General features: G+C 65.6%; 1 protein-coding gene across 1 annotated transcript; it reads right to left on the reverse strand.

The window, feature by feature from the left end:
• Window positions 1–5,048: 5,048 nt before the first annotated feature.
• TCF15 (transcription factor 15) lies at window positions 5,049–7,641 on the reverse strand. Its single transcript, XM_061441290.1, has 2 exons — window positions 7,002–7,641; window positions 5,049–5,452 (listed from the first exon to the last, which is right to left on the reverse strand). The coding sequence occupies exons 1-2, from the start codon at window positions 7,476–7,478 to the stop codon at window positions 5,378–5,380; spliced, it is 552 nt and encodes a 183-aa protein (XP_061297274.1). The 5' UTR covers window positions 7,479–7,641; the 3' UTR covers window positions 5,049–5,377.
• Window positions 7,642–12,700: the final 5,059 nt, after the last annotated feature.

Consider the following 12,700-nt stretch of genomic DNA (forward strand, 5'->3'; position numbering starts at 1 on the left):
CTGCACCGCGGCTCACAGCGCCCTGCAGTGGGGCTGGATGGGGACACGCACCCTGGACTGGTCACAGTCACAGCCACCATGGCCGGGCCAAGCACCACAGCCCTTTGGGAGGTGTTGGGTTGTGTTAAAGCCATGTCTGACCCCCCCCCCCCCAGAGCCCCCCCATGCCCCGCAGCAATGAGGGGAGCCAGCCCTGCCCCGCTGTCCATGGCCTCCTGGAGAGCTGAACATGGCCACGCTTCACCCCATTCCCCCCCGTTCCCCCGGGGTGTGGAGTCTCCCCCCGGGGACGCCGCTGACCCGAGTCCCCCAGCCCCTCACCCCGGTCACTCCCATTAGGTAAAGGAGCAGCTCGTCCTGGCGGGGGTATCTCCCTCTGCCGCTTTCCTTGTATTGTACGGGCCTGGGTCATCGAGGAAATCTTCCAGGTCCTTCTGCTGCCGAGTGCGGGCGGGGGGAAGCCCGGCCCCCTTCCCCCCATTGTCAGCGACGGGGCCGTATCCCCGCTCCGAGCCCCGGCCCCTAAAAATAGCTCTTTGTCAGGCGATTGTTCCGACACCTTCGCGCCCGCATTGACGTGGGCCGGAGCGGGAGAGCGCTGGGGTAGGTGGAGGGGAAGGGCTGGAGGTTCCCCCTGGGACCACTCCGAGGATTGGCCGCTGATAACGGCCCCTGTTGCGGGGGAAATGGGCTCCCGGTGTGCGGCGCCGTGCCGAGGGGCTTCCCGTGCCGCTACCGCGGCCCTTCTGCACCGGGACCCCCATTTTGGGGTCCGCAAATGGAGGACGTAGGGACACGGAGGGGATGGAGCCATCCCGAGCCCCTGGTTCCGACTCTGAAGGTTGGGTCCAGCCCCGTGTGCCCCCTGCCCAGGGGGGAAGCAGTTCAGACCCCCAGCCCTGCAGAACTGCCCTCACCCCAGGTCCATCCCTGGACCCCCAACAAGCTGGAGGTGAGCATCCCCACCACCTCTCCTGCTCGGCCGCCCCCGGCTGCAGATCCATCCCCATGAGCAGGTCTGGACTGAAATAAGCTCCTGGCCCAATTCCCTTCTCTGGTGCTGCAGGAGATCCGTGTTTGCTGCCCGTGAGCGCCTCCGGCTGCATGCCCCAGCGATGGGGACACGTCCATCGAGGGACACATCTCCCTTCCCGTCCATGCCTGCTCGTGCTGGCTTGTGGGGCTGAGCCCCGTGGGGCCGCTGGCCGTGGGGCAGGGCACGGGGCCAGCCGGGCTCTGATTACCCCCAGCGCTTTTTCCTCTTTCTGCCTTAATTGACTGAGTGCTAAATGCAAATATTACAACTTCCCCTCCGCGTTACGCAGGCGGCCCCGGCCGGGCATTGTCTTATTGTTTGCAGAGGGAAGCTCCAGCGGGAGATTAACCTGACTTTCACCCCGCGCCGCGCTTCACACCCTGTCCCTGCCGGCAGGGGCCCGTGTCCCCCGGGACCGTGCCTGGCACCGGCTCCTGGCAGGGTGACCGGCTCCGAGGGGGCTGCGCTCCTGTCCCCTGCGTCCCGGGGACAAGGGGGACCTCGGCTGTGTGTCCCTTAGGGATGGCACTGGGCTGTGGAGACGCCGCTGGCCTTGGTGGGGTGGTGAGGAGCTGGCGTGGTCCCGGGGATCTCAAGCAGACCCTTGGCTCTGGTTCTCCCCCAGGGACACTGGTAGGGTGCTGGCAGGGTCAGTATCCGAGGGTAGGGGCCTCCACGCTGACCCCTGGTCTGCTCATCCCACCCCATCCCATCCATCCCATCCCACCCCATCCCACCCCATCCCACCCCATCCCATCCCATCCCATCCCATCCCATCCCATCCCATCCCATCCCATCCCACCCCATCCCACCCCATCCCATCCCATCCCATCCCATCCCATCCCATCCCATCCACCCCATCCCACCCAATCCCATCCCATCCTATCCCATCCCATCCCACCCCATCCCATTCCATCCCATCCCACCCCGTCCTCCCTCTCCCATCCCAGCCCTGCCTGCCCATTCTGGTCCTTTCCTCCACCTGTCCCCCTTTCCTCCCTCCCTTATCCCCCTATACCCACCCGCTGCCATCTAGATCCTGGGGGTCACTGAGCACCACAGGTGGGATGGGGCCGGGGGTGACCTGTGGTGCTCAATCCATTGCTGTGGTCACTGCCACAGGGAGGATTCCCTGGACAGCAAACACTGAGCTTTGCTCTGGTGCAGGACACGTTGGGATCTTTGTCTTGAGCCTCTGTGCTGCCATGAGCCCAGGGAGGGCCAGGCAGCACCCAAAGGTGTTGCCAAAGGACAAGGCCTGAGGAGGGCTGGGTTCTGGGGCTGAAATCTGCCTCTGTGTCACCCAGCCCTGGCTGCCTCCTCTTGCCTGGCTGACTCAGGCCCGGGCTTGGGCTCAGACATGGTTTGACCCTGCTGCCGCATCCCAGGGGCTGTGAGTCAGGAGAGCAGCGCAGACCCCTCTGCCCTCCATCCTCCCACACCCCCATGGCTGGACAGATGCTCCTGGGTCCCCACATGGCTTTGGGTCCCTTCCCACCATCCCTGGTGCACAGCGGTGCTGGGGGCTATGGGGTCCTGGTCCCCCATCAGTGGGAAGCGAGCCCCTGCCTATGGCTCCAGCAGTCCCAGCCCATCCGGACCCATCCTGGACCATCCCATCATTGCAGGCTGCGGGTGCAGCCCTCCTGCATTCCAGCCTCGCTGGAGAGGCTGAACTATTTGGGAGGGGAATGGAGAAGGGAAAGGGGAAAAAAAAAAAAAAAAAGAATTCTATAAAAAGAAAGTTTAAAAACACAAGTTAAAGAAAAAAATACCGTGCGCGGAGTGCAGCTGCGGTCCTGGTTCCAGTTCCCAGGTGATGTCAGGCCTGGAGCCTCTCCAGCCCCGGCCCCTCGGAGACGGTCTTTGTGGGTTCAGCACTGAGTGTTTTTCCTTCCTGAGACTCGGGGACACCTTCCTGTCTCAGAGAAAGCGGCCAAGAGCCTTTCCAAGGGTGTCCGAGCGCAGGAAGGGGAGAGGATGGGAGGGGAGCGCGGGGCTGCGGTGCCCGGCACTGGGGCTCGGGTGCTGGTGGCCGCGGTGCTCACCCCGCACAGGGCAAAGGGGCACCCGGCTCCCATAGGGCCTGTGGGCCCCAGTGCCTCTGAGTCACCGTTTCCCTCTCGTGGTGCTGGGAGGGGCTGGAATGTGCTGGGACCCATGAGCTTGGCACCGGGATGTGCTGGGACCCATGGGCTTGGCACCGGGATGTGCTGGGACCCATGGGCTTGGCACCGGGATGTGCTGGGACCCATGGGCTTGGCACCGGGATGTGCTGGGACCCATGGGCTTGGCACCAGGATGTGCTGGGACCCGCGGGGTTGGCACCGGGATGTGCTGGGACCCGCGGGGTTGGCACTGGGACGTGCTGGGACCCATGGCCACAGTGCTGGGACATGTTGGGATGCGCAGCCCCAGTGATGGGATATATTGGGACCCATGGCTGTTATGTTGGAGCTTGTTGTGTCCCTAATTGCTGGCAGTGGGATGTGCTGCGGCCTGTGGCTCCCGTACTGGGATGTACTGGAATCCATGGTTTACACTGGGGGCTTGCTGGAGGCCCAGTCCCTGGTACTGGGACATACTGGGATCCATGGTCCCAGCATCAGGACGTACTGGGATCCATGGTCCTTACACTGGGGCCTTTTGGAGTCCCAGTCCCTGACACTGGGACATACAAAGTGCACATCTCCTGCACTGGGACTTACTGGAACCCATGGCCTTTACACTGGAGCTTGCTGGGGCTCTCACTGCTGGCGCTGGGACGTTCTGGGACCCCCATGCTCAGCACCAGGACCCACATCCCAGCGGCTGGGACACACTGAGACTTGCACACGGCGTGCTGGGCCCTGCCGTGCCCCCAGCACTGAGACCACCAGCCCTCGCTGGCCCCAGGGGGCTCTGGAGCCGCCACTCAGGGGCACATCCCCCTTTCATGTGTGGGTCGGGCTGTTTGCAGAGCAACCCCCCCTTTGCCCCCCAATAAAGCCGGGGGCAGGATCCTGTGTCCCGGGCTGTTTGGAGAATCTCACGGCTGTTTATTGGGGCCTGGGACGCATTATCCACGCTGAGAACAAACCTCTCCCACCCACCCCGCTCCCTGCCTGGGACCAGCTCTCACAGCTGCGCCGCGCTGTCAGCTCCATAAATCAAACCCGGGCCAGGGGGAGCCCGAGCCGGGCCGGGGGGGGGGGGGGGCTGAAAGGTGCCGCTGGGCTCCTGCCTTCACCCAGCCCCATGGCTGGGCAGGGGGAGGCTCCTGCAGGACCCCGCGGTGTCCCCCTGCTCCCCGCTGGCTGCAGCACCCCAGGGTGATGGAGCAGGACCTCCTCCCGGCAGCCCCATCTGCAGCTGCGGGCCCCTGGGAGCCGTGGGGCTCGGCACGGTGGCACCTTTCCCAGGCCCGGTGACCCCGACATCAGCTGAACCGGCCCCCCCCCCCCAGGGGAACCCGGCCTGGGAACCCCTCTTGTCCCAGCCTGACCCCGTGTAGGTGCTGCCGCTGCAGCCCCACCACGCACAGCCACTGTGGTGGCAATGGTGTTGGTTGCAGCTGCAGTGCTGGGGACCATCACGGTGCTGGTGGCACCAGGAGGGTGTTGGTGGCGGTGGCAGCGGTGGCGACCATTGGTGGCCGTCGCGGTGATGGTGGCAGTGGCGGTGGTGGCAGTCACAGCAGTCCAGGCACGGGGGAAGGCACAAAAGCACCGACACCAACCCCAAGCCACCGCCGGGGCGCTCATGGCTACGGCACAGGGCTGGCAGTGCCATCCCCATCCCCTGGCATGGCACAACACGGGTGGTATTGGGGCTCCCGTAGCCCTTGTGGAGCTGAAGTTGTCGCCAAGGGCTGGGGACGTGGGGCCAGCTGTGCCCGGGGGTCTCACCGCATGTGGATCTGTGGGGAGAGCTGGGATGGTCGCACTGGCTCCAGTGCCATGGAACCGGGTCCGTGCCCCCTCGCCCCCCACCCTGCCCCACGCCGGGCTCAGGCAGGCACCGGCCCATCATAAAAATAACGTTTATTTCCAGGTGCTGCAGGAGCAGAACCAGCGCCGCGGGGCCGCCATCGGCACCGTGTGCCCAGCCCGGAGCGCCTCGACGCCGGCCCCAGCGCGCCCCTTCCAGTGCAGCCCTGGGGCGCGGGGACCCCCATCTCCGGCAGCCTCGGCCCCAGGAGCGTCCTCCTGCCCCGCTGCCGGCGCCGGGGTCGGTGCCGGTGTTGGTGCCGGTGCGGTGCCAGCCCGCGGCCCTGCCGCCATCGCGGGCTCCGGCTCCCTCCCTCCCCGCTGCGGTCTCTGGCGCTGCCGCTGTGTCAGGCGGGTGCTGCCGGGCCCCGGCTCATCTCCGCGACACCCGCAGCGGGGTCACCCCCCGCACCTTCAGGCAGTTGCCCCCGAGGTCCCTCCGGCCGCCCTGCGGAGAGAGGAGCGAGAGCTGCAGGCACCGGGGGTGTCCCGCTGTGGGGTGCCCCATTGCTGCCCAACACCGCCCTGTGATTGCCCTGCATGGAGGAGTCGCTCTGAAATGGCCATGGGGATGTGCTGGGGTGGTCCAGGCTGGGCAGGCAGGGCACTGCATGGTTAGTGCATGGGTAGGTGGATGGGAAGTGGAGGTTACGGGGACCCTGAGGTGGGTGCCCGTGGCCCTGTCACCCTGCAGGGACACAGCCCTTGTGGGTGCTCGGTGCTGCTGTGATCTACAGACCCAGGACAGAGACATGGCCCCACGAAGGATGAGGAGGCCCAACCCCATCTCCCAGTGCACCAGCGCAACTTCAGCCTCGCTGTGCCCAGTATAACCCAGCATAGACCAGCATGGCCCAGGTCTAGCCCTGAACAACCCAGTATAACCCAGCCTGGCTCAGCAGAGCCCATCACACCCCAGCCCATTTCCAGGCTAGCACAGCCCAACGTGGCCCAGTACAGCCCATTTCCAGCCCAGGCCATTTCCAGCCCAACCCAACCCATTTCCAGCCCAGCCCCAGATCCAGGAGGCAAAGAGCCGGATCCCAGCCCAGCTCCTGCTGTTGTCCCCATAGCTCTGGGTGTCACAGCCCTGGTACCTCTGCAGGGTCTCCTGGGGGTCCAGCACTGTGCCAGCCCCCCAGCTCCAGCCCTGGGGAGCAGCCCATGGACACAGCTCAGCCCTGGCCAGAGGATCTCAGCCCGGGGCAGCAACAGCAAGGAGCAGGGCTGGGTGTCCCCTGGGAAGGGCTGTGGAAGCTGCAGAGTCCGGTGCAGGAGGAACAGTTAAAATGGAGCAACTGGAACCAAAAGAGTCCCTAGGGGCTGGAGCGTGCCCCATGGTCACACATGGGACAGGTTGTGGGGCCAGTGGCAGGTCCAGCAGCCCCGGTTCATGTCCCTGCCAAGGGATGCCCATGGGGCCAGGATGCTGCCAGCCCCTCACCCTGCAGAGCCCATTCCAGGGGAACCCAGGGTCCCAGCGTGGGCAGCGGGATGGGCTCACCGTGGGGAAGGTGCCCTCTGAGCCGCAGGGTGCTGGGGGGTCAGGCAGGGCAGGGGCTCCATGCCATGACCTAGCTCAGCCCTCTGGCCCATGTGGGAGCCGCGCTGGTGCTGCTGACAGACCCCGCTTGAGGCCAACGCGTTCTGTGCCCTGCCTGTCTCATCGCATCAGGAACTGCACGGGGGACAGGGGTGGGGATGGTGACAAGGATGGGGTCAGCTTTCGAGGTCTGAGCTCCCCCCCTCCCGAAGCAGCCGAATGCCCCCCGCACCGGGGTGACTTTAACCCCTCGAGACCTCCCATCCCGGACGGACGTGGGGGAGCAGCCCTGCCCTCTGACGCGAGCGGGAGCTGTGGGCGTGCGGCTACGAGCGGCGCTTGGCCGGGAGCAGCCAAAGCTGGAGCCAGAGCCTGCGGTTCCCACCAAGCCCCTCAGCGCAGGAACCCCATGGCCCCGCTCCCCCAGGGACCCCCACCCCAGCGCCCCGCTCACCCCTTTCCGCTGGTTGCTGAGGCAGAAGGTGCAGATGCTGCGGGGCTGCTTGCTGTCCAGGTCGCCCTTGGCCCCATAGATGGCACTGAAGCAGGGCTGCCCGTCCTCGCAGCCCTCGCCCAGCAGCAGCACGTTGGCCAGGTGGGAGATGTAGCTGGAAGCCAGGCGGAGGGTCTCGATCTTGGACAGCTTCCGATCCACGGGCTCGGTGGGGATGAGGGTCCGCAGGGCGGTGAAGGCCGTGTTAACGCTCTGGGTCCGGTCCCGCTCCCTCGCGTTGGCCGCTTGCCTCTGCTTCACCATCACCATGGGCCCCGGTTTGCGCGGCAGCTTGCGGCGAGCCTCGGCGCCCTCGCAGCACCCGAACGACTGGTCCGACGTGTCGCTCTCGCTCCGGTTCTCCTCGTCCTCCGAGAGGATGCTGAGGTCGGGGTAGAGCACGCGGGCGGCCACGGGGCGCAGCATGGTGAAGGCCATGGTGGGGTGCCCGCCCGTGCCCCCCAAGGCCCTGCTGGGGGCACCCCCCGGCGCTGCGGGGACCCTTCCCCTGTCGACACGGCCGCTGCCGGGCGCCTTCCCGCGGCTGCTCCGCTCCGGCGGCCGAGCAGGGCTGGGACGAGCGGCTGCGGGGGGGACTCGAGGTTTATACGGGCGGGGAGGGGCTGGCGCCGGAGCCCACCCCCAGCCGGCCCCCAGCGCCTCCGGCCAGGGCCGTGTCCTCGCCCCGGCCCGCGGGAGCCAGCGCTGGCTGCGGCCGCGGGCCCGGTCCCGCTCCAGAGCCCCGGGCTGGCCGCGCACCTTGCACCGGCGCCGGGCTCCGGGTCGTGCCCATGGTGGTACCGGTGGTGCCGCTGCCATTGACACCGCATGGGAAGCGCTCCCTGAGCTGCATTCCTCACCGTCCATGGGCTGCGGGGGGATGCCACACGCGGTGCCACCCATGGGTACTGTGTCCCCAGCCTCGGCCAGCCTGGGGTCCTGCACGGGGCAAACCTGGCGCACGGAAGATGGGATGGGGCTGGTACCCAGGAGTGGGTGGCACCGGTGCAGTCCCCAGGGTGTTTATTGGAGGGGGACACATTGCTCTGACACCCCACTGTGCTCTGCTGAGGTGGGGTCTGTGCCCAGGAGGGTGCCCGAGGTGGGCAGTCCCACAGGGCTGCTCTGCACCCCTTGTCCCTCCATCCCCAGGGCCTGCCACCCTCCTGCCCGCAGCGGGGACATGGCCAGGGGCACGGGCAGTGTCGCAGGCAGCACTGCAGGGCAGCAGGAGCGTTTCCTCCCTCCGCTGTGCACCGGCAGTGGGAGCTCAGAGGCTTTTCCTGCGAGGGGAGAACTGAGCTGGCAGCAGCCGGAGCCACCAGCGTCCCTGCGGGTGGCTCCTGGGCCTTCCTGGGCACCCGATACCACAACTGATGGTCACCCCCTGCTACTCCTCACCGAGGGTGTCTGTGTGGGTCCCACTCTGCCTTCACCTCCCAGCCCCAAGCCCGGCACCCCCAGAGCAGGTGGGGGGCAGCCAGCTGGGCCAAGCAAGCAGGAGGGAAGTTTCCTGCCCGCCTTCCTCCCCTGCCCCGGTGGCTTGGCGATGCTCCGGGCATGGCAAAGGCGAGCCGAGGGCAGGACCTGGCTCCCAAGGACGTGGCCCATGGCCAAAGCCCCGTGGCTGCAGGACTGGAGCTCATGTGTGGGGCTCTGGGGCTGGTGTCGTTACCGGGACCGTGGCCGGGTGTCTGTGCTGCCTAGCACCGGCACTGCTTCACTGCCCACCGATCCCACCGGCTGTGAGCAAACGGACCCTGTCCCCCCCGTGGGGCACAGGCAGCCCCTCACCGTGGGACCCCTGCCCTGTTTTCCTTCACCATTTGTCTGCCTTTGCAGAGCCTGTAAATCACACTGTGGGGGGCAGAGGGCTGTGCTGGGGGCTGGAGGTCCTGCTGGGGCTGGGGGCATCCGCATGGCCATGGGGACGTGTGCCTTGCCAGCTGCATCTCCTGCTGCTCCTCACCTCACCTTAACCCTGGCAATAGCCCCTGCCTGGGGCTGTTCCTACCCCTGCAGAGGGGCAGAGCAGGGCACGGACAAGCCCCTGGATGCAGGCAGGGAGCCCGCAGGTGCCGGTGCAGAGAGAGGACCCCCAGCTCCTGCCCTGTTCTCGCCCCAGCTTCCTGCTGGGCCGGGGCTGGGGGGGCCGCAGCAGCCCCCAGCCCTGACAGGCAGCAAGACGGATGGCAGGGGCTGTGTACTCAGCTGCACTGCCCCACACATGGCCACCAGCTGACGGGGACAGGCTGGGGGGAGCCCTGGGGCTCTTGGGGGGGGGGGTACGGCCATGTGTGGGGCGCTGGTGGCCTGTGCTGCTGCTATGGAGGACGGGACACGTGGGGACACAGCAGCAGTGTGTGTGGGGGCACCGCATGCATGTGCACATATGAGTGCATGCGAGCATGTGCGTGGATGCTCACGTATCCACATGTCCACTCATGTATGGGCATGTGTGTATAGATGCGTATAGCCATGCATGTGTGCGCACGGGTGTATGTGAGTATGGAGGGGTGCATGCGAGGCTGCAGCATCGCAAACCTGAGCGGGTGCCAGGATGCGCCTGTGTTCGGCTTCCCGGCTCTCCCAGTGGATCCAGCCACACAAAACCGGTCACTGGACCAAGGCCTTCAGCTCCAGCGCCACAATTCACAGCCCTGGGCATGGAGCACGCAGCACCATGGGTTGGGCATGGATGGAAGGCAGGGGGTGGATGGGACCCTGCATAGGATGTGTGGCATGGAGGGGGCATGGCCTCAGCACCCAACCCACCAGGCGCCTCCAGGCTGAGGGTGGCCAATGGAGGGGCACCCTTAGGGCTGGGTTCGGGTGCTGGGTACCCGGGGGCCAAGTCCTGGCTCTGCTGGCAGGGAAGTGCCCCCTGCCCCCCGCACTGGGGAGTGTTTATGAGCGAGGTGATGCTTAAGTGTAAGAAAACAAAGAGGGAGCAGATGGGCCGGGGCCGGGGCTGCCCCCAGCCCCCGGGGGCTGCTCGGGCCCTGCTGGGAAAACACCGCTGCCGGCGAGGCAAATGGATTCCAGACCCGTGGCAGCGCCGGCACATGTGGCCTGCAGGACGCTGGGTCTGACCCTGCTGAGCCCAGGGGAAGCAGGGCTGGGCTGACCTGACCCATCCCATCATATCCCACCCAATCCATCCCATCATATCCCATCCTATCATATCCCATACAATCCATCCCATCATATCCCATCCTATCATATCCCATACAATCCGTCCCATCCCATCATATCCCATCCTATCATGCCCCATCCAATCCATCCCATCATATCCCATCCCATCCCATCCCATCCAATCCATCCCATCCCATCATATCCCATCCTATCATATCCCATCCAATCCATCCCATCATATCCCATCCTATCATATCCCATCCAATCCATCCCATCCCATCATATCCCATCATATCATATCCCATCCAATCCATCCCACCCCATCATATCCCATCCCATCATATCCCATCCTATCATATCCCATCCAATCCATCCCATCATATCCCATCCTACCATATCCCATACAATCCGTCCCATCCCATCATATCCCATCCCATCATATCCCATCCAATCCATCCCATCCCATCATATTCCATCCTATCATATCCCATCCAATCCAATCCGTCCCATCCCACCTGATCTGATCCCATCCCACCTCATCCAATCCATTCGACCCCATCTAATCCCATCCCATCTCTTCCCAGCCCATCCCACCAAGACCCCTGAAGGTGCTGCCTGTCCCCACTCACCCTCACCCCACAACCATCCCCAGCTCATGGGAATGGCCGGGTCTGGCCCCTTCTTGCCGACACAGGGAGACCAGGACCAGCAAATCTGGGAGCCCCCGGAGCTCCCCTGTATGGGGAGGAAGCAGCAAAAGGGGTTCAATGGAACCAGGAGGGGTGAAGCCCTTCGGGGAGCCCTGGATGCGGTCCCTGCCTGACCCCCCTGGGGTGTCCCCGGGGCAGTGTGGGGCGCCCCAGGCCCCTCCCCGCAGGGGGCTGTACCTGCGGGCCGGGCTGTGGGTCTGGAAGGCATTACATGCCTGTCGCGGGGGGAAGTCTGCCCCAGTTCCGGAGGCAGGACCCCCCCCCCCCAGGCAGCGCGGGGCCGGGGGGAGCCCACAAAGCGCCTTTGTTCCTGCTCTGGAACGAATGGATTGGAGGCAGCCGGGATCGGCTGTCAGCGGCGACACCGGAGAGCCCCGGGTCAGGCAGAGGGAAGGGGGACAGGTGGAGGGATGGACAGACGGGCGCAGGAAGCCGATGCGGGGTCGCCGGCGCTGGTGAGACCCAGTCCTGTGCCAGGGTTGTGGCACCGGCAGCACCACATGGGGACCAGCTCGTACTGCCTGCCCTCTGCCAGCCCCGGGATGTGACCGCCAGCCCTGGGGATGCTCACACAGCCCCAGGGACACAGTGACCGGTCCTGGGTCCAACCGGTGCCACCAAGCCCTGGAGCGGTGTCACAGGGCACCGTGGGGCTGGCACGGATAATCCTGGCACTGGTTAAAGGGGATGGGAAGCTGGAAGAGTGGATCCTGCAGAGGGTATCCCAGCCCTATGGGGTGCAAGGAGGGAGGTGCGGGATCTGGTTCATGCCCTCTCATGGGCTCCCAGCCCTGCTGAGCTGCCTCCCACCCAGCTCCCTTTGTGTGGGGCACAAACCCAGGCAGATGGGGATGAGCAGAGCCCATGGGAGATGCCCAGCACTGGGGGCAAATCCCAGTGGCTGCCACGGGGCACCCAGCCGTGGGCACCCTGGTGCCGCGCCGCGCTGCCGCAGGAGCTGCCACCTCCTCCCTTTCCCCCATCTCTGTAAGAGGAGGAAACTTTTTAGCACGCCACAATTCTTCGGAGAAATTTACGGCCCATCCGGGAGCCGCGGACGGGGCTGCTCGCTCCATGAGCGCTTCCAGGGCTTCCTCCCTCCGGAGACTGCTTGGATGCCGCACACGGAACAGAGCCTCCATCCAGCCTCTTCCCTTGGCTCTGCTAGGGAAGGGGCTGGGGGGATGCTCTAGCACAGCAGCACCCAGCTCACCCTGTGCTGTCAGCAATGGGCAGCAGGGCCAGCTCCTGCCATCCAGAGCTGCTGCCTGCGTGGCTGTGCCCTCCTCCCAGCTCCTCTTCCCAGCCCATTCCTGCCGAGACAGGGCAGGATCCATCCAGGAAGGAGCGTGGCCGAGGGAGCAGAGCGAGGGCAGAATGACCGGCTGTGGTTCCTGTCCCAGTCCTGCTGATTCACAGTGTGGGGGGTGAGTCAGTGGCCTTTCCCCTCCCTGGACCGGGGTTCCTGGCTCAAAGGGATGCCGAGATGCCCAGGGGATGCTCAGGGCGGGTTTTCCAGCCTGCACATGGGGTGAAGACGTGGCCGTTTGCAGAAGTGACAGCATCCCAGCGTGGTGAGACCACATGTGCTCCCACGTGAGAGCTGACCCTGGCCCTGCTGGGCACCCTCACCATGTCTGGCACAGCATCCATCCCGAATACAGCATCTGTCCCCTTGCAGAGCATCCAGTCCCAAGGAAAGCATCTGTCCCTTTGCAGAGCACATTCCCCCAACACCAGCCCCCAGACTTGTGGGGTTTGATTGCCTTTATTCCGGGTGCAGCAGGGGTGTCCCCACGGGATGTGTCCAGGGAG

This window comes from Pezoporus flaviventris, unplaced genomic scaffold, assembly GCF_033815535.1.
Source record: "Pezoporus flaviventris isolate CSIRO_AGI_PZ_B2104156 unplaced genomic scaffold, CSIRO_AGI_Pfla_v1 ptg000213l, whole genome shotgun sequence".
In the NCBI taxonomy this organism is placed as follows: Eukaryota; Metazoa; Chordata; class Aves; order Psittaciformes; family Psittacidae; genus Pezoporus; species Pezoporus flaviventris.

What these genes read in the sequence shown, in the direction of transcription:
- TCF15 (XM_061441290.1), bottom strand. Translation starts at nt 7,478, where the DNA reads ATGGCCTTCACCATGCTGCGCCCCGTGGCCGCCCGCGTGCTCTACCCC. An exon ending in TCAGCAACCAGCGGAAAGGG is followed by an intron (nt 5,453 to 7,001) that starts GTGAGCGGGGCG and finishes CTCTCTCCGCAG; the next exon opens with GGCGGCCGGAGGGACCTCGG.